General features: G+C 54.1%; 1 protein-coding gene across 1 annotated transcript in view; it reads left to right on the top strand.

Moving 5' to 3' along the window:
• Positions 1-1,874: 1,874 nt before the first annotated feature.
• Positions 1,875-18,067, top strand: part of FAM227A (family with sequence similarity 227 member A) — a gene marked incomplete at its 5' end in the record, with an annotated part of 42,447 nt that continues 26,254 nt past the window's right edge. Inside the window, 8 exons of the mRNA XM_084878301.1 lie at positions 1,875-1,953; positions 3,677-3,759; positions 4,695-4,764; positions 5,223-5,299; positions 7,845-7,991; positions 10,409-10,547; positions 13,517-13,620; positions 15,709-15,832. Coding sequence (XP_084734427.1) covers positions 1,875-1,953; positions 3,677-3,759; positions 4,695-4,764; positions 5,223-5,299; positions 7,845-7,991; positions 10,409-10,547; positions 13,517-13,620; positions 15,709-15,832 — 823 coding nt within the window. The remainder of the gene's footprint in view (positions 1,954-3,676; positions 3,760-4,694; positions 4,765-5,222; positions 5,300-7,844; positions 7,992-10,408; positions 10,548-13,516; positions 13,621-15,708; positions 15,833-18,067) is intronic.

The following is an 18,067-nucleotide window of genomic DNA, read 5'->3' as shown; positions in this document are numbered from 1 at the left end:
CACGGTCGCCCCACGCCTGCTTGTCAGAGAACACGTTGTAGTTTGCCAGCCATGCTGGGGCGTGGGCAGGAGGAAAGTGAGAAGCCCTGCAGTGCACCTGCCGCCTCTCTGCCCTCCCCCAGGCCTGCTTCACTGAAGGCTAGGAGCAGGAGGGAGGGCCTGCGTCAGCGCTTCCTAGAATCCAGTTGGCTTGGGATAGCCCAAAATGCAGCGCCTCTTTGGCCTAGAAAGAAGTGTGGGGAGTCTAAAATGGAAACAAATATCGAGTGAACATAATCTCTACGGAACAATTTGCCTAATGGAGAAAGCTGTAGAAGCAAATGATTCCCGTTCAGTATATTAAGTGCTGTAAGAATACTGGGCTTCAGGGAGGCAGGTGGTACTAATGCCTGGAGTAATTGAAGAAGGCTTTCCAACAGGGTGGTGAAGGCCTGGGGCGGGGGGGGGGGGGGGGGAGGGGGGGGAGACAGACAGACACACACACACAAGCTGGATGGGGTCAAGGGGGAGAAGGGGGTCATATGTAATACCTCAATAGCAAAGATTAAAAGGAGAGAAGGTTTTCCAAAAGATGTATCACCTGGGCTGAGCTTTGAATAGAGGGAACAGCACATGTAAAGGCGTAAAGGCACAAAGCATAGCATTGTGGGACCAGGAAGTGGTTCAGTGGGGCAGGCACATAGGACACAGCGCTGGGGAGAAGCGGGCAGAGCGGAGGGCATGAACGGAAGGAGAGGAGAGGAGACTGTGGCGGAAGGCACCTTGGTTGAGTTTTCCACCAAACTCTACCTTTCTCTCTCCTCCCATTATGTATGAGCTTCTTGAGGGCAGATCTTTTATTTCATTACTAGTAGCCCCACGCACGAATGTGTGCACCAGTAGCTCACTGCCGCCCTCCAGTAGCTCTCCACCCCCACCCCATAGCTTGCTGCCCTGCCCTCTCCTGTAGCTCTCCCCAAGCTGCTTGTAGCTCACTGCCCCACCCTCCTGCTGAACTGTGACCTGGTCCTTACATGGTCAATTGTCCTTACGTGGTCAATTCATGGCGTAGGGACCATTTGCATATTATATCTTTATTGTGTAGGATAACCAGGCTTCTACCACCAGGCTCTGGCACCCTCAGATTGTAGTGATGAACAAAAAGCAAGGACCCAGGAGAGCAACTGGGCCCCAGCGTTTTATACCCAGGAGGAGGGGTAGTGATGGGGCCAGTTTTTGAGAAGGAGCAGAGCCTCGGGTAGAGGAGGGCCTCCTCCTGAGGAGATGCACTGGAATCATGGACTCAGCGTCGGAGAGCTGAAAGGGGCCTTAGGAACCTCACCCGCAGCTCAGACAACACGGGAAGCTCGGAGAGGCAAGAAAGATTTGATTTCATTTCTAATTCGGAAACGCGCTTGCCTTCTTTTCCTAATGATTTTTAAATAATGTTTTCTTTTCTCCAGCTTACTTGGTTGTGAGAGTACAGTATATAAAAATATCACGTACAAAGTATGTGTTAACCGACTGTGTTAAGGCTTCCAGTCAACAGTAGGCTATCCAGTAGTCAACTTCAGGAGTCTAAAGATATGTGTTGATTTTTGACCTCATGGGGGTACCCTTACCTCATCCCCATATTGTTTAAGGGCCAACAACAATTTTCAGTGGGGCTGGGGGGTGGGCATGCCTTAAAATCCTCACTTGTCAATGGGCCTCTCAGACAAAAGCCTTTATCCCATCAGCCCTGCCTGCCGGATGAGCACGCTTGTTTTCCAAGACATGTCTGTGCTGCTTGTGATTCCAGGAGGCTGGCTGAACAGAGGACAAGATCAGAGTGAGGAACGAGAGGCTGTTAGCAGCGGGAACTCACTATTTGTCAGTGTGCAAGGAACTGGACAATGGCTTATTTCAAGAATATGAATGTCGTCAATGCCACCGCCTTGCCAATGGTGCCCGCGGACGAGGGCCCGGCATACGGTGCGAAGCAGTGTGCCGCGAGGAGGAACCTGGCAGGCCATGTGCCCTGTATCCTTCCGCGGTGCTGTTTACAGTCGAGACCTAATACTGGTACACCTGCTCCCGGGGTGTGCGTTACTGGTCAGCTCGTTCCTTATAAAGTCATTCCTTTTTCCAGTACTTACACTCTTCCAGTCCTCTAAAACAGTTTGAGACTGGTAAGGATTATTTGACTTGAATTTGTTTTACTGAGATAATCAGAAAGAGCCCAAAAGGAAGAATCCTAGAAATATTGGTTGAAAGAATGAGGAAGAAGAGAAAAAAGCTCCCCCCACACCCCTATTGCTTCCTTCTTTCCCTTTTATCTTCCAAAACATGACAGTTATAGGGAGCAACTAAAAAGTCATTGTCCAGCCCTCTAGCCTCAGACAAGTTAAAACATTATTTTACTCCCGTTGGCCTCCCCTCTGCTCACCTGCCAGCCCTTTTCCCTGGGCTCAGAGGTGGCCCTGCTGGCACTGTGCAGGCCCCACTGGCATCTCCCTTCTCCGGTCCTGCCTTCGTTGATCCTCATCTCACTTCACCCTGAACTGTACCCCAGGGACCCACAGAATCCGTCTCTGGAGGAGCTGGAGTTCATCCAGCACATGGCCCTCTCAGGCTGTAAATGACTGCAGGTCCCTTCCTCTCACACGGAGCTCATTCCCCTTCAAGTCCTGCTGCTGCCGGCCCCACTGCACTCAGCCGGCTGCGCCCCCTTCTCTGCAGCCTCTCAGCCTCCTCAGGAGGAGCCCCCGTGAGCCCACAGGGCCTGCTTCAGGGTCTGGCTTCCACGGGCCACTTCTAACGCCCCCTCTTTCTTCTTCATCCCACACTCACCGCAGCCTAACCGCCCAATGGGGTGTGCCCCTCCTTGGCACCTTCCTTTGCCAAGTACCCTCCGATCTGTGAGAACACTTGAAGGAATTGAGAGAGAGCGTGGGCCTTGCTCTATGTGAAGGTGCGCGAGGAGTGAAAGGATTAGGGGGCTTTTACAGAGGATATGTCTGAGGCCAGTTGAAGCTCAGACAGACGGAAATTCAGACAGAGCGAGGGTAACAAGATGGGCCACTGAACTGAGCAGAGATTTCAACAGCGGTAAACAAGGTTGAGATACACTGCGATCCAGTCGTCTGCAACCTAAAATCTCCCTTAAAGGAGTAATCCAAAATATGGAAACAGAGCTTTGCGTGCCTATGTGTATAATTTGCAACGATTTATAATTGCAAAAAGGGATCATTTAAATATTCCAATAACCAAGGAACAGTTAACTGTAGTAAGGTGCATCTTCTACATGGATTCATATAATGCCGTTTAAAACATTACAAATATTTATTTTGCTTTATGGAAAACTATCATGTTAATGAGTGGAAGAGAAATCAGAGTAGTCAAATAGACATACACTGAGGTTATAGTTATGTGCTAAAGTCCTGGAAGGAGATCTCCCTAAATCCTAATGAGTTGTTAAGGTGGTAGCATCATGGATTATTCTTTCCATACTTTCCAAGGTATTTAGAATAGAATTATCACTTACCATTTACAAATCAGTTAATTTAACACCAGACAGAAGGCGTGTTGAATGTTTGGAAAGAAGGTAATTCAGTGGAGAGACAGCACAGAGAGGGCATGAGCCCGTGTCCAGGCGGGCCGGCCCATCTGTCTGTGTATCACTGCCACCCGTTTCCTTAACAGACCCTCCTCCCAGCATGCCTCGTGGGCTCCATCCACCAGGTGAACGAACGGATTGCTGAAGTGGACCTGATCCCCAACCTCCTGGACAACATCCTGGTGAGCTACGGGCGTCGGGCTGAGGCCGGGCTTCTGGGAGGGACGGCTCTGGAGAGCCCTCCATTTATTTGAGAGCACGTTTGCCCAAGGGGGGCCTCAGATATATATACACAAGGCCCAGCGTGCGATTGAAATTGCGCTAGGAGGCACCCCGTGGGGGGCCGGGACCCGGGCCTGACTGGCAGAGGCCCCCGGCTCCCCTGCCTGTATCGGCTCTGGGGCCACCCAAGCTGCTGCACCAGTTGGGGCTGCCCCCCCCCCTCGGTCTCCATCTCAGCTCCAGGCCTCACCTGTGCACACAACCTCCTCCTGTCTGGTCCGTTACGGAGTCCTGACCTAATTTGCATATTACATCTTTTTATAGATAGATAGATAGATAGATAGATATTGATTGCAGAGAGGAAGGGAGAGGGAGAGAGAGATAGAAACATCAATATTGAGAGAGAATCATTGATTGGCTGCCTCTTGCACGCCCCCTACTAGGGATTTAGCCGCAACCCAGGCACGTGCCCTTGACCGGAATCAAACCCAGGACCCTTCAGTCTGCAGGCCGACGCTCTATCCATGGAGCCAAACCGCCTAGGGCTATATTTTTTAATTAATGAACTCTATTTTTTAGAGCAGTTTCAGGTTCACAGCAGAATTGAGCTGTAAGTATGGAGTTCTCGCTTATCCCTGTCCTCATGTGCACAGCTGCTCGCCAGCACAGGGGCGCGTGGCTGTGACTGAGGAACCTGAATCCTCTCATTAGTGGTGACATGAGGAAGGGGCCAGTGGCCACCAAGACCGTACCACCTGGGGAGACAGCAAAGGCTGTCACAGATTTTGTCCGGGCCTTTTGCACGCCCATGGTGAAATGGCCTGGCCCCTGACCCTCGCCCTGCGCCAAGATTTGCACCGCTCCCTAATGCCCCATTTCTCTTTGGTTTTTGAAGGCATTTGAGAGACATGAGTTGGAGAAGAAGGCTTTAAAAGAGAAAAGCCACCGCCGCTCGGAAGACAGAGGCAAAATTCCTTTCTCGTAGTGTTTTTGTGGGGTTTGGTTTTGTCGTATCTGAAATGCATCCAGCAGGAATCCAGAGTTTCAGATGAGGGTATTTTTGTAATCTTCTGAAGGAGTCTTAAATCTGGCTTCTTGGCATTGGGCAACAAAGGAGGGAAGGACAATACCACTCAGAGACCACCCACCTCACACTGCACCAGGCGGTTGCACACATATTTCCCTGCTAAATCTTCGTAATGCCCTGACCAGTGAGGTTGGCATTACTGACTGTATTTTATAGATGAGGAACAGGCTTGGGGGGAAGGAGGGCTTAATAAGTCAGCATCTAGTATCGATAAAACTGGTGAGTGTCACCAGGCAGTTCAGGCTGAATGAAAAAGTCCCCGTTATAATTACAGGCCAGCGGGGGACAGACCCTGCGGTTTCTCACATCCCATTTCTCTCTCCCATTCTTCTGCAGACAGGAGTCAAAGAAAACCCCCAGAGGTTTGTAGTGGCTCAGCAATCAGGAATGTCAGAGCCACCTCTATTAAAAGGGTAAGGGATCCTGGGTGTGGGTGACTGGTTTCTGCTAGGCACAAAATCGATTTTATTCCGGGGAGGGAGGCCGGGGGGCGGGTGGAATAATTGGCATGAGGATGGTGATGGTGCAGGAGAATAAATCCCTTTATAGAGGATCTCAGGGTATTTTAAAGATGCTAGAATTTCTCACAACACTCTGGAGAGAGCAGAATGGGGGGCGTTCCAGAGGCATTTGTCTGCTTACCCTTGGAGTGTAGATGTTTGCTCCGGAAACTATGAGTCCAGGTTCTGCCCACACATTAGCTCCGAGGGGCGGTCACAGCAGGGCTGGCCCATCAGTCCCTGCAGACGCCCGAGAAGCTGGGGTCCAGTAGTGAGAGGGCCTGTCCACCGTCACACAGAGCTTATGGCAGAGCCCCACTTCCTGCTCAGATCCTGGGACCCATGGCCAGACCCCACCCTCTCCAGCAGCCACCCCAGTTAAGATCTCCTAAGCTTGCGCTTTAAACTACTCAGGTCATAGGTATTCAAACCCTTCAGATGCTGGAGAATAGGAACAAGGCAGTATTGTTATCCTCTCTTCACCTTCTAGCCTAGGTCAGTGGTCGGCAAACCATGGCTCGCGAGCCACATGCGGCTCTTTGGCCCCTTGAGTGTTCTAAAGCCATTTCTTCAAAATAGACTCGCCCAGGCCGAAAACAGACTTTTGCGCATGAGCCACGCAGTTTCAATTGCACTGTACGCGGGCGCCTGAATGTGGTATTGTATTTTGTGAAAGAGCCACACTCAAGGGGCCAAAGAGCCACATGTAGCTCGCAAGCCGCGGTTTGACAACCACTGGTCTGGGAAATGCCCACATAGCATAAAGTCCAGCGTTGAGAGATGGCATGGAAACTGTCATATAACCCATGATGGTGGCCGAGCAGAATTAAATGTCCGGCCCAAGGTGGCACAGTACTGAATGGTGGAGCTGACGTCTGAGCCCAGGTTGTCCGACTCAGAGTCAGTGCATTTAGTCACTGAGTTCAGCCATAGTCCAGTTAGAAAGCAATTCAGTCCCTCTGGGCAATGATAATTTAAAGCAATTCTTTTATTGATTGATTTAGAGCAGGGGTCCTCAAACTTTTTAAAGTGGGGGCCAGATCACGGTCCCTCAGAGAGCTGGAGGGCCGGACTATATGAACTACTAATTCCTACTGTAACACCTCGGCTGCGCTCACTGCCCAAAAAACCTGGCGGGCCGGATCAGACTCCTCTGCAGGCCGCATGTGGCCCGCGGGCCGTAGTTTGAAGACCCCTGATTTAGAGAGAGAAAGAGAAACATTGATTTGTTGTTTCACTTATTTATGCATTCATTGGTTGCTTCTTGTATGTGCCCTAACGGGGGATTGAACCTGCAACCTTCGCATATCAGGACAATTCTCTACCCACTGAGCTACCTGGCTAGGGCCAAGTGATGGTAATTAGTTTCCCCTTTCTACTTTTCTGTATTTTTTACATTTTTATAGTTTTATTTTTATTCTAAAAATCCGTGTAATGGTGTATATTAAGAACCATAAGGATAGTCATTTGACCTAATATCGCCATTTTGAGAAAGTCATACTAAATAAACCCAAAGAAGGGGGAAGCTATATGTTCCAAGTTATTACTAATTTATTTATTTATTTATTTATTTATTTATTTAAATATATTTTATTGATTTTGTACAGAGAGGAAGGGAGAGAGATAGTTAGAAACATCGATGAGAGAGAGTCACGGATCAGCTGCCTCTTGCATACCCCCTACTGGGGATGTGCCCGCAACCAAGGTACATGCCCTTGACCGGAATCGAACCCGGGACCCTTCAGTCCCCAAGCCGACGCTCTATCCATTGAGCCAAACCGGTTTCGGCGGAGTTATTACTAATTTAAAAGATATAATGGCTCCCGCCTAGCATGGCTCAGTGGTTGAGCATCAACCTGTGAACCGGGAGATCACATTGGATTCCCGATAAGGGCACAGGCCCAGGTTGCGGGCTCGATCCCCAGTGTGGGGTGTGCAAGAAGCAGCCAATCAATGCTTCTCCTCATCGTTGATGTTTCTAGCTCTCTCTCCCCCTCTACCTTTCCCTCTGACATCAATAAGAAATATATTAAATATATATATATATGTGTGTGTGTGTGTGTGTGTGTGTGTGTGTATGCAGTAGCATTAATTGGAAGTAATTAGCTTAATTAAATTATAGCCCATCTTATTAATAGGATATATTATAGGTGAGAAATGTAAAGAGCATAGCAATGTGAACAATCTAATGTTAAATGGACAGAGCAGGACATAAGAGTGTGTGTGTGTGTGGGGGGGGTAAATGAAGTTTCATAACACATTTGTATACGTGCGCTCCAAGCCCGAAAGGGAACATAGAGATGGTGTGCATGGTGTGTGGTGGGAGGTGCCGGGGTCACGGACGCACCTGCTTCCTCTCAGGCCCTGTGAGGTAGTCTCATTGTCTTATGACAGAAAGGGGAAGATATGATATCGTTGAAATGATGCACCCATTTCCACATTCTGTCTTCTGCTTCAGAGAACAGCAGATAAGAATCTGCTGGCCGAGCTCTACCAGTACCCCCAGTTTGACGACTCCATGCCGAACGAGCTCCCGAATGGGGTGGACTTCTGCGAAATGGTGGGCAACGTGGTCCGCTCCGAGCGGAGCCCCTTAACGGGCAGGGTAAGCGGCTCCCTGTGCCCGGCTGTGCCACACACACACACACACACACACACACCCGCAGTGGGCAGCTGTCCCAGCACACCCGGGAACAGTCAGGGCATGGAGCAGGTCACCGAGGGCCACGTGGTCTAAAGTGACAGCTGAGGTTAGACCCCGAGCCCGCGTTCCCTCCAAAACCCGGTTCGGCCTGCGGAGCGCTGGTCTCCCGATCGCTGTGACCACGTATTCCATCAGCAAAACCCTGAGCCGCACCCGCAGACACACCTTTAAAAACTGCCGTCAGTGCCACACTGGGTATCATAACCTCAGTTTCTTCTTTTCTTGGACATTAGTTAAACCGTGGGGTGAGCTCCCACCTGGAGGGCAGCCGCCCTGGGCTCCGGGGGGGAGGGGGAGGGGTGGCTGCGGCCCAGAAGAACCGGGCACCTGTGAGCCGAGGGCTGGCCCTCAGGAGGGGAGAGCTGGAGGAGGTGTGGGCGGGGAGGGGGGCCGGGCACCACTGCAGTCCCCACGGCCTCATTGCCCTTCACACGGCACCACTGCAGTCCCCATGCAGCTCCGTCACTACTGCGTGCTTCAGCTGCCCCTGCTCCCCTTTCCCTCTCCCTCTCCCCGTTTCCTTCCCTCTCTTCTCTTTGTCCCGAGTCCTCCCTGTTGCCTGCTCTCCTCCCGGGTCTCTGGGTACCTCGGCCTCCTTCCTCTGTGGTTCATCCAGACTTCCTAAAAGTGCTGATCTGTCTGGGCCAGTCCCTGCCCAGCGCGAAGGTGGTGTTTGCTGGTCACTGAGCCAGGGTGGGGGGCACGCTGGGTGTGGCGCCTGGTCCCCGCTGCTCTCGGGGATGTGGAGCGGCAGCCCTCGGAGGGAGCATCCTGTGCTCCCCAGGAAGGTGGGAAAGGGGTGCACGCTGTCGTTTTGGCAGCAGCAGTGGGAGGCGGACCCCTGGCGGCTCGGTGGCTCCCTGGGCTCTAGGGTGGGTCTGTGTGAAGCAGGGAGAGCAGCGGTCCCCAGCTTAACGCGTCCGTGTGGGTTTCAATGAGGATGTGTATACAAGCTCTCAGTCACACATTCTAAAACAACGGCAGCTTTATCACCAATGTTCAATGATCAACAGTTACAGTACAGTCTTTTTTGGCATATATATCATCCTCAGCCATTAAAACGGATGTTTATGAAGAGAGCCTCTTACCGTGCCATCCCATGTTGGTGGGTAAGCATGCCAGCATGGAGATTCTCTAGATGCGCTGTTACATGAGCACACGGGAAATCCGGTGGAGCCGTGCGTGGATCCCGTATCCAATGAGTGATGAGACTATAGTGCTTTCCCTCTTCCTTTTCCTTCCTGGGATTTAAATGATGTGTGCTGCCTGGGTCCACCATTCCTGTGTCTTTCCAGCCCATGTGCCTGCTCACCCTTGTCAGGCACAGCCCCGCGTGTTCCCGTGCTGTGTCCGGCGTGGGTGGCCCGAGGCAATGACTCTGCGTGACTCAGTGTCCCGTTTGTGAGGCCTTGTGAGAAAGCTTCCTTAGACCTCCTCCCAAGAAACACTGCGTCTCCTGGAGTGCTTTAGCCTTTTACTGCCGCCAATCCCTGCTTTCCAGGAACGGAAGGAAAGTGGGTACCTTCCCTTTGGAAAAGGACCCTCTTCCATCCTGCTCAGGGGCCATCCCTCTTTCACTGCCTTCTCAACCCTCCCCCCCCGCCCCGCTCCCTCCCCCCCCCCCCCGCCCGCTCCCCCCCCGCCCCGCTCCCCCCCCCGCCCCGCTCCCCCCCCGCCCCGCTCCCCCCCCCGCCCCGCTCCCCCCCCGCCCCGCTCCCCCCCGCCCCGCTCCCCCCCGCCCCGCTCCCCCCCCGCCCCGCTCCCCCCCGCCCCGCTCCCCCCCGCCCCGCTCTCCCCGCCCCGCTCCCCCCCCGCCCCGCTCCCCCCCCGCCCCGCTCTCCCCCACCCCGCTCTCCCCCCACCCCGCTCTCCCCCCACCCCGCTCTCCCCCACCCCGCTCTCCCCCACCCCGCTCTCCCCACACCCCGCTCTCCCCACACCCCGCTCTCCCCCACCCCGCTCTCCCCACACCCCGCTCTCCCCCACCCCGCTCTCCCCACACCCCGCTCTCCCCCACCCCGCTCTCCCCACACCCCGCTCTCCCCCACCCCGCTCTCCCCACACCCCGCTCTCCCCCACCCCTATGTGAAACAGTCAACAGTCACATGGCAAGGCACATAGTCACCATTCACTACAAAGCGGGAGTTTGTTATTTTTTAAGTTGACTCCACAAATGACCGGTGGAAACGCGGGGATTATAACAGGCGTGGGACCAGGAGGAAGGAAGCTGTGAGTGGAGATGATTGTGAATCTGGCTGTGGCTCCCGGTGAATTAAAAACAGCAACAACTAATAATGTGAATTCTGTTTCTTTTCAAGTTCTTCTGTCCGCTTAAAGACTTAGAGACGTTCCTCTCCTCTCCTCCTATACGGGCCATCTGGCTGGACAGCTTCTGGTGGATCTTTCATGAGAGGTACCAGGTCCGTGCGAACCGGTGGGCTGCTCTCCCTGCCCAGGGCCTCTTCCCCGGGCACCGACCCCGCCCCTTCCGCGTGGGCCACGCCCTCTGGTTCCAGGCACTGCCTCTGCAGCCCCCTCCCCTCCCCTCCCCTCCCCTCCCCTCCCCTCCTCACCCATGCACTGCCTCTGCAGCCCATCTTCCCCTCCCCTCCCCTCCTCACCCATGCACTGCCTCTGCAGCCCATCTTCCCCTCCCCTCCCCTCCTCACCCATGCACTGCCTCTGCAGCCCCCTCCCCTCCCCTCCCCTCCTCACCCATGCACTGCCTCTGCAGCCCCCTCCTCTCCCCTCCCCTCCTCACCCCATGCACTGCCTCTGCAGCCCCCTCCTCTTCCCTCCCCTCCCCTCCCCTCCTCACCCATGCACTGCCTGTGCAGCCCCTCCTCTTCCCTCCCCTCCTCACCCATGCACTGCCTCTGCAGCCCCCTCCTCTTCCTCCCCTCCTCACCCATGCACTGCCTCTGCAGCCCCCTCCCCTCCCCTCCCCTCCTCACCCATGCACTGCCTCTGCAGCCCCCTCCCCTCCCCTCCCCTCCTCACCCATGCACTGCCTCTGCAGCCCATCTTCCCCTCCCCTCCCCTCCTCACCCATGCACTGCCTCTGCAGCCCCCTCCCCTCCCCTCCCCTCCCCTCCTCACCCATGCACTGCCTCTGCAGCCCATCTTCCCCTCCCCTCCCCTCCTCACCCATGCACTGCCTCTGCAGCCCATCTTCCCCTCCCCTCCCCTCCTCACCCATGCACTGCCTCTGCAGCCCCCTCCCCTCCCTCCCCTCCTCACCCATGCACTGCCTCTGCAGCCCCCTCCCCTCCCCTCCCCTCCTCACCCATGCACTGCCTCTGCAGCCCCCTCCCCTCCCCTCCCCTCCTCACCCATGCACTGCCTCTGCAGCCCATCTTCCCCTCCCCTCCCCTCCTCACCCATGCACTGCCTCTGCAGCCCCCTCCCCTCTCCTCCCCTCCTCACCCATGCACTGCCTCTGCAGCCCCCTCCCCTCTCCTCCCCTCCTCACCCATGCACTGCCTCTGCAGCCCATCTTCCCCTCCCCTCCCCTCCTCACCCATGCACTGCCTCTGCAGCCCCCTCCTCTCCCCTCCCCTCCTCACCCATGCACTGCCTCTGCAGCCCATCCTCCCCTCCCCTCCCCTCCTCACCCATGCACTGCCTCTGCAGCCCATCTTCCCCTCCCCTCCCCTCCTCACCCATGCACTGCCTCTGCAGCCCCCTCCTCTCCCCTCCCCTCCTCACCCATGCACTGCCTCTGCAGCCCATCTTCCCCTCCCCTCCCCTCCTCACCCATGCACTGCCTCTGCAGCCCCCTCCTCTCCCTCCCCTCCTCACCCATGCACTGCCTCTGCAGCCCATCTTCCCCTCCCTCCCCTCCTCACCCATGCACTGCCTCTGCAGCCCCCTCCCCTCCCCTCCTCACCCATGCACTGCCTCTGCAGCCCCCTCCTCTCCCCTTCCCTCCTCACCCATGCACTGCCTCTGCAGCCCATCTTCCCCTCCCCTCCCCTCCTCACCCATGCACTGCCTCTGCAGCCCCCTCCCCTCCCCTCCTCACCCATGCACTGCCTCTGCAGCCCCTCCTCTCCCCTCCCCTCCTCACCCATGCACTGCCTCTGCAGCCCATCTTCCCCTCCCCTCCCCTCCTCACCCATGCACTGCCTCTGCAGCCCCCTCCCCTCCCCTCCCCTCCTCACCCATGCACTGCCTCTGCAGCCCATCTTCCCCTCCCCTCCCCTCCTCACCCATGCACTGCCTCTGCAGCCCCCTCCCCTCTCCTCCCCTCCTCACCCATGCACTGCCTCTGCAGCCCCCTCCCTCTCCTCCCCTCCTCACCCATGCACTGCCTCTGCAGCCCATCTTCCCCTCCCCTCCCCTCCTCACCCATGCACTGCCTCTGCAGCCCCCTCCCCTCCCCTTCCCTCCTCACCCATGCACTGCCTCTGCAGCCCATCCTCCCCTCCCTCCCCTCCTCACCCATGCACTGCCTCTGCAGCCCCCTCCCCTCCCCTTCCCTCCTCACCCATGCACTGCCTCTGCAGCCCATCTTCCCCTCCCCTCCCCTCCTCACCCATGCACTGCCTCTGCAGCCCCCTCCTCTCCCCTCCCCTCCTCACCCATGCACTGCCTCTGCAGCCCATCTTCCCCTCCCCTCCCCTCCTCACCCATGCACTGCCTCTGCAGCCCCCTCCTCTCCCCTCCCCTCCTCACCCATGCACTGCCTCTGCAGCCCATCTTCCCCTCCCCTCCCCTCCTCACCCATGCACTGCCTCTGCAGCCCCCTCCCCTCCCCTCCTCACCCATGCACTGCCTCTGCAGCCCCCTCCTCTCCCCTTCCCTCCTCACCCATGCACTGCCTCTGCAGCCCCCTCCCCTCCCCTCCCTCACCCACGCCTCTCCTCATGCCCTGCGCTGTAGCCATTCCCCAATGCCTTGCAGCTGCCCTGACTTTTGGTAACTGTTCCTGTCACATGGCTGGCCAGGGGCAGGGCAGGAGGAAAGTCAGGACTCCTGGCTCAGAGTTAGGGGCTTTCTGCAACCCTCTGCCCTGCTGCACATGTTTCATAAATCATACAAAATGACTGTACTATTTCCTAAATGTTAATAGGTTAAACATCTTGAGAAAATGAATTTTTTAAAATGAGAGAAAAAAATTTTTTTTAAATATATTTTATTGATTTTTGTACAGAGAGGAAGGGAGAGAGATAGAGTCAGAAACATCAATGAGAGAGAGTCATCGATCAGCTGCCTCCTGTACACCCCCCACCGGGGATATGCCTGCAACCAAGGTACATGCCCTTGACTGGAATCGAACCCGGGGCCCTCCAGTCCCCAAGCAGACGCTCTATCCATTAAGCCAAACCAGTCCTGGCGAGAGAAAATTTTATTTAAGAATCTCAGTCCTTTGCTGTTTCAAGAAGGGACTCTAACAATTCCTGCTCTTTTTTTACTCCTGGTAGCAAACAAAGAAATCCAGAATAAGCTGTTCGACCGGATATCCCAGCAATACGCTTTGTTTTTGTTTCGTGGGTCCGGGCCCCACTATGATGAGGCGATTCTAAAAGTGAGTATCAACCACTGTTAGAAAAAAAATCACATAGGGAGTAATGGGTAAGCTGTGATTTTTCATACACTGACTTGTCATGCAGCAGTTAGAAAAATGAGGCAGGTCTGAATATACAGGGTGGGGCCACAGCAGGTTTACGGTTGTTTGAGTGGAAAATAATACAATAATTAATAAATAATAATACAGTGCCAAAGCCGGTTTGGCTCAGTGGATAGAGTGTCAGCCTGTGGACTGAAGGGTCCCAGGTTCGATTCTGGTCAAGGGCATGTACTTGATTACGGGCACATCCCCAGTAAGGGGTGTGCAGGAGGCAGCTGGTCGATGTTTCTCTCTCATCGATGTTTCTAACTGTTTATCCCTCTCCCTTCCTCTCTGTAAAAAATTCAATAAAATAAATTAAAATAATAATAATAATAATAATAATAATAATACAGTAATAAACTGTTTCAGCACATTCAACTATAAACCTACTTTGGCCCACCCTGTACTGATTGGGAAAGATTTTAAGTGAAAGACAAGGCAATTTATACAACTTTATGTTAAAAAAAAAATGTATATATATATTTTCTATAAATAGAAAAAAAATTTATCAAACTCTCATAGGGAGTGGGCCTAAACAGTCAGTAGGATGTCCCCTGAGGGCTCCAGGACTGTGAGAGGGTGAAGACTGGGCTGAAGGACCCCCACCAATGCACAAATTTTGTGCACTGGGCCTCTAGTTTGTATATATAAAAACCTAAGTGACTTGTGACTGCTCAACAGTTGCTGTGACACATACTGACCACCAGGGGCCAGACACTCAATGCAGGAGCTGCCCCCTGGTGGTCAGTGAGCTCCCACAGCAGGAGCACCGCTCAGCTGACCAACGGGTGTCAGAAGCAGGGCTCACAGCTGGCTGCTGCAGCCCTGAGACCACAGCCGAGCAGCAGCAAGCCTGCCAAGCAGTGACAGTGACAGGGGCAGTGGGGCCGGGATGAGCAGGAGTGGCAGGCAGAAGTGGCAGGTGGCATTGGACTGCTGGTTTCAGCCCGATCCCTGCAGGCCACGTAAAGGAACCCCACCCATGCACAAATCCGTGCACCAGGCCTCCAGTAATATTATAAAAGTCACTGTTGGGAAAATAATCCCACAAAGAGTTTATAATAACTAGGAGAAGTGCTTATGTTATAACTAGAGGCCCGGTACATGAAATTCGTGCACTCGGCAGGGGTAGGGGGTGTCCCTCAGCCCGGCCTGCATCTTCTCCCAGTCCGGGAGCCTTCAGGGGATGTCCACCTGCTGACTTAGGCCCACTCCAGACATCCTTAGCACTGCCGCAGAGACAGCGAGGCTCCCTCCACTGCTGCGCTCGCCAGCCCTGGGCCTGGCTTCTGGCTGAGTGGTGTTCCCACTCAGTGGTCAATGCGCATCATAGCAATTGATTGTTCTGTAGTTCGGTCAATTTGCAAATTAGCCTTTTATTATAAAAGGTGACAAAGGAATAAAGCCAAATATAGATATATAATTTGAGCTCAAACATAGTTAAGAAATGACAGTACCACCAGTGCACAGGAGCACTCCAGTGAGTAATACTTACTAGTACCATTTCTGGGGACAACAAGATGGCAGTCACCGGTACCTTGTCACCTTTGGCTGCTTGCAGAAGGGGCCAGCAGGAGGGTTGCTGGCCAGCATGGCGTGTTTGGGACGTGCTCCCAGGCGGGGGAAGATTCACCGGGCTGTGGGCAGTGCAGGTGGAGAAGGCAACATGCTGACAGGTAGAGAATTAAAAAAAAAAAATGTTTTTATTAATTTCAGAGAGAGGAAGGGAGAGGGAGAAAGAGATAGAAACATCAGTGATGAGAGATAATCATTGATTGGCTGCATCCTGCATGCCCCCAATGGGGGATGGAGCCTACAACCCGGGCATGTGTTCTGACCGAGATTCGAACCCTGGTCTCCTGGTGCATGGGTTGATGCTCACCCACTGAGCCACACCGGCCGGGCATCAGGTGGAGAATTTTATCACGGGTCCTTTCTGGTGCCAGGGGCTCTCTTCTGGGTGTAGAACGTCCAGCATGTTGCCTAAGCTCTGCTTGCTCCCAGAGGCTGCCGTCGCTTCTGAGTAAAGGCCTGTACACCAGCTTCAGCTGCAGCTTCCCCCAGTCCTGGCTCAACACACACGAATTCAAGTCCGACATCTGTAACACCGTCAGCCTGTGGATTTCGGGTAAGAGGCGGCTTGGAAAGCAATCCTGGAAACTCTTTTCCCACCTGAGCGTGTTCCTGGTGCCATCCTTCACTGGGCAGCGGTCCTTTTCTCTCCTTGACGTTTAAGGACAGTGTTTGCTGAGCCAGAGCCCAGATTTTCCTGCTCCCTCAAACGGCCTGAGCCATTCCCAGTCCCCTTTCTGTGTCCACTGCATCTGCAGGCAGCAGGCCGGAGCACAGCCCCGTTTGCTGTGCACAAGCTACCTTTGTGCTGGGAGCTGATGGCCCCAGAACTCACGACCCCAAAAGCATCCCCCCTTCCACAGCCTCCCCGAGGGATGCCAGCTGCCCAGGTGCTGGTCTGCCGTCTGCAGCACACGAGTGCCAGTGTGACGTTTGCTTTTCTTTCTGTTTTTAAATATATTTTTATTGATTTCAGAGAGGAAGGGAGAGGGAGAGAGATAGAAACATCAGTGATGAGAATCACTGATTGGCTGCCTCCTGAATGCCCCCTACTGGTTACTGAGTCCACACCAGGGCATGTGCCCTGACCGGGAATCGAACTGGCAACCATTCGGTGCACAGGATGACACTCAACCAATTGAGCCACACCAGCCGGGGCTCAGCCCAGACATTTTTAAGGTCACTAAAAGCCACCGTTCCTGGGAGAAGTCTGTGTACGGTACTCTGTTCTCGGTCAGCACCCGTTACATTCCCTGCTGTGGTGGCGGTCTCCAGGCTCACTCCCACACTGGGAGACGGGCTCAGAGACCTCACCGGGTGCTCACGGCTGAGGTCTGCTGCAGCGATGTGGTAAGGACACAGCGGATCGCAGGGGAGAGACAGGCAGAGCTGGGAGGAGCCTGTGCAGCCTTCCTCGTGCTCTCCCTCCCAGGAGGAGCTGTGCGGAACCCTCTCCTTCGGCCACAAAAATGCAGCCGCCCACCCGCCTGTGATGTTTCTGCCCAGGATCCCACTAGAGCAGGGGTCTTCAAACTACGGCCCGCGGGCCACATGCAGCCCCCAGGGGAGTCTGATCCTGCCCGCCAGGTTTTTTGGGCAGTGAGCGCAGCCAAGGTGTTACAGTAGGAATTAGTAGTTCATATAGTCCGGCCCTCCAGCTCTCTGAGGGACCGTGATCTGGCCCCCACTGTAAAAGTTTGAGGACCCCTGCACTAGAGAAATAGCACCCAAGACTTCCGGGAGCTGGCCATGCAGCCACCTCTGTCCACATGTCCCAGATCAGGGGTCTTCAAACTACGGCCTGCGGGCCACATGCGGCCCGCAGAGGAGTCTGATCCGGCCCGCCAGGTTTTTTGGGCAGTGAGCGCAGCCAAGGTGTTACAGTAGGAATTAGTCGTTCATATAGTCCGGCCCTCCAGCTCTCTGAGGGACCGTGATCTGGCCCCCACTTTAAAAAGTTTGAGGACCCCTGTCCCAGATGCTGGAAGAGCAGAGGCTCAGCATGAGCCACATCATGTTACAAGCAGTCCAGGCGCAGTGACGCCCTTACCCACTGGGGAAGCTGTTCCCCCAGCTTTATGGAGATGTAATGGCCATATAGTGCTGTGTGGGTGTCAGCTACAATGTGGGGATTTCATACACGTATATATTGCTCAAAATTTACCATAACAAGGTGAACTAACACATCCTGCACCTCACATAATTCCCTTTTTTTTATGGTGGTGATTATGATGAGAACATTGAGGATTTATTCTCATAGCAACTTTCAAGTAGACAATACAGTATTGTTAACTATAGTCATGACAATATATATCAAATCCTGAGAACTTGTTCCTCCTATAACTAGAAGTTTATACCCCCCCCCCTTTTTTTTTTTTTAAGAATATGTTTTCTTGATTTTTACAGAGAGAAATGGAGAGGGAGAGGGATAGAGAATTAGAACCATGAATGAAAGAGAAACATCGATTCAGCTGCCTCTACACACTCCCTACTGGGGATGTGCCCATCACCAAGGTACATGCCCTTGACTGGAATCAAACCTGGGACCCTTCCATCCGCAGGCTGACGCTCTATCCACTGAGCCAAACTGGTTAGGGCTGGAAGTGTACACTCTTTGACCAACACCTCCCTAAATCCCCCACCCACCAGCTCCTGGCAACCTCCATCCTACTCTCTGCTTCTGAGTTTAGCTTTTTAAGATGCTAAACCTAAGTGAAATCATACAGTATTTGTCTTTCTCTGTCTTAGTTCGCTTAACATAATGTCCTCAAGGTCTGTCCATGTGGTCACA

The sequence above is a fragment of the Pipistrellus hanaki genome, assembly GCF_964339955.1.
Source record: "Pipistrellus hanaki genome assembly, chromosome: 3".
In the NCBI taxonomy this organism is placed as follows: Eukaryota; Metazoa; Chordata; class Mammalia; order Chiroptera; family Vespertilionidae; genus Pipistrellus; species Pipistrellus hanaki.
This window is presented reverse-complemented; position numbering and strand designations above follow the sequence as displayed.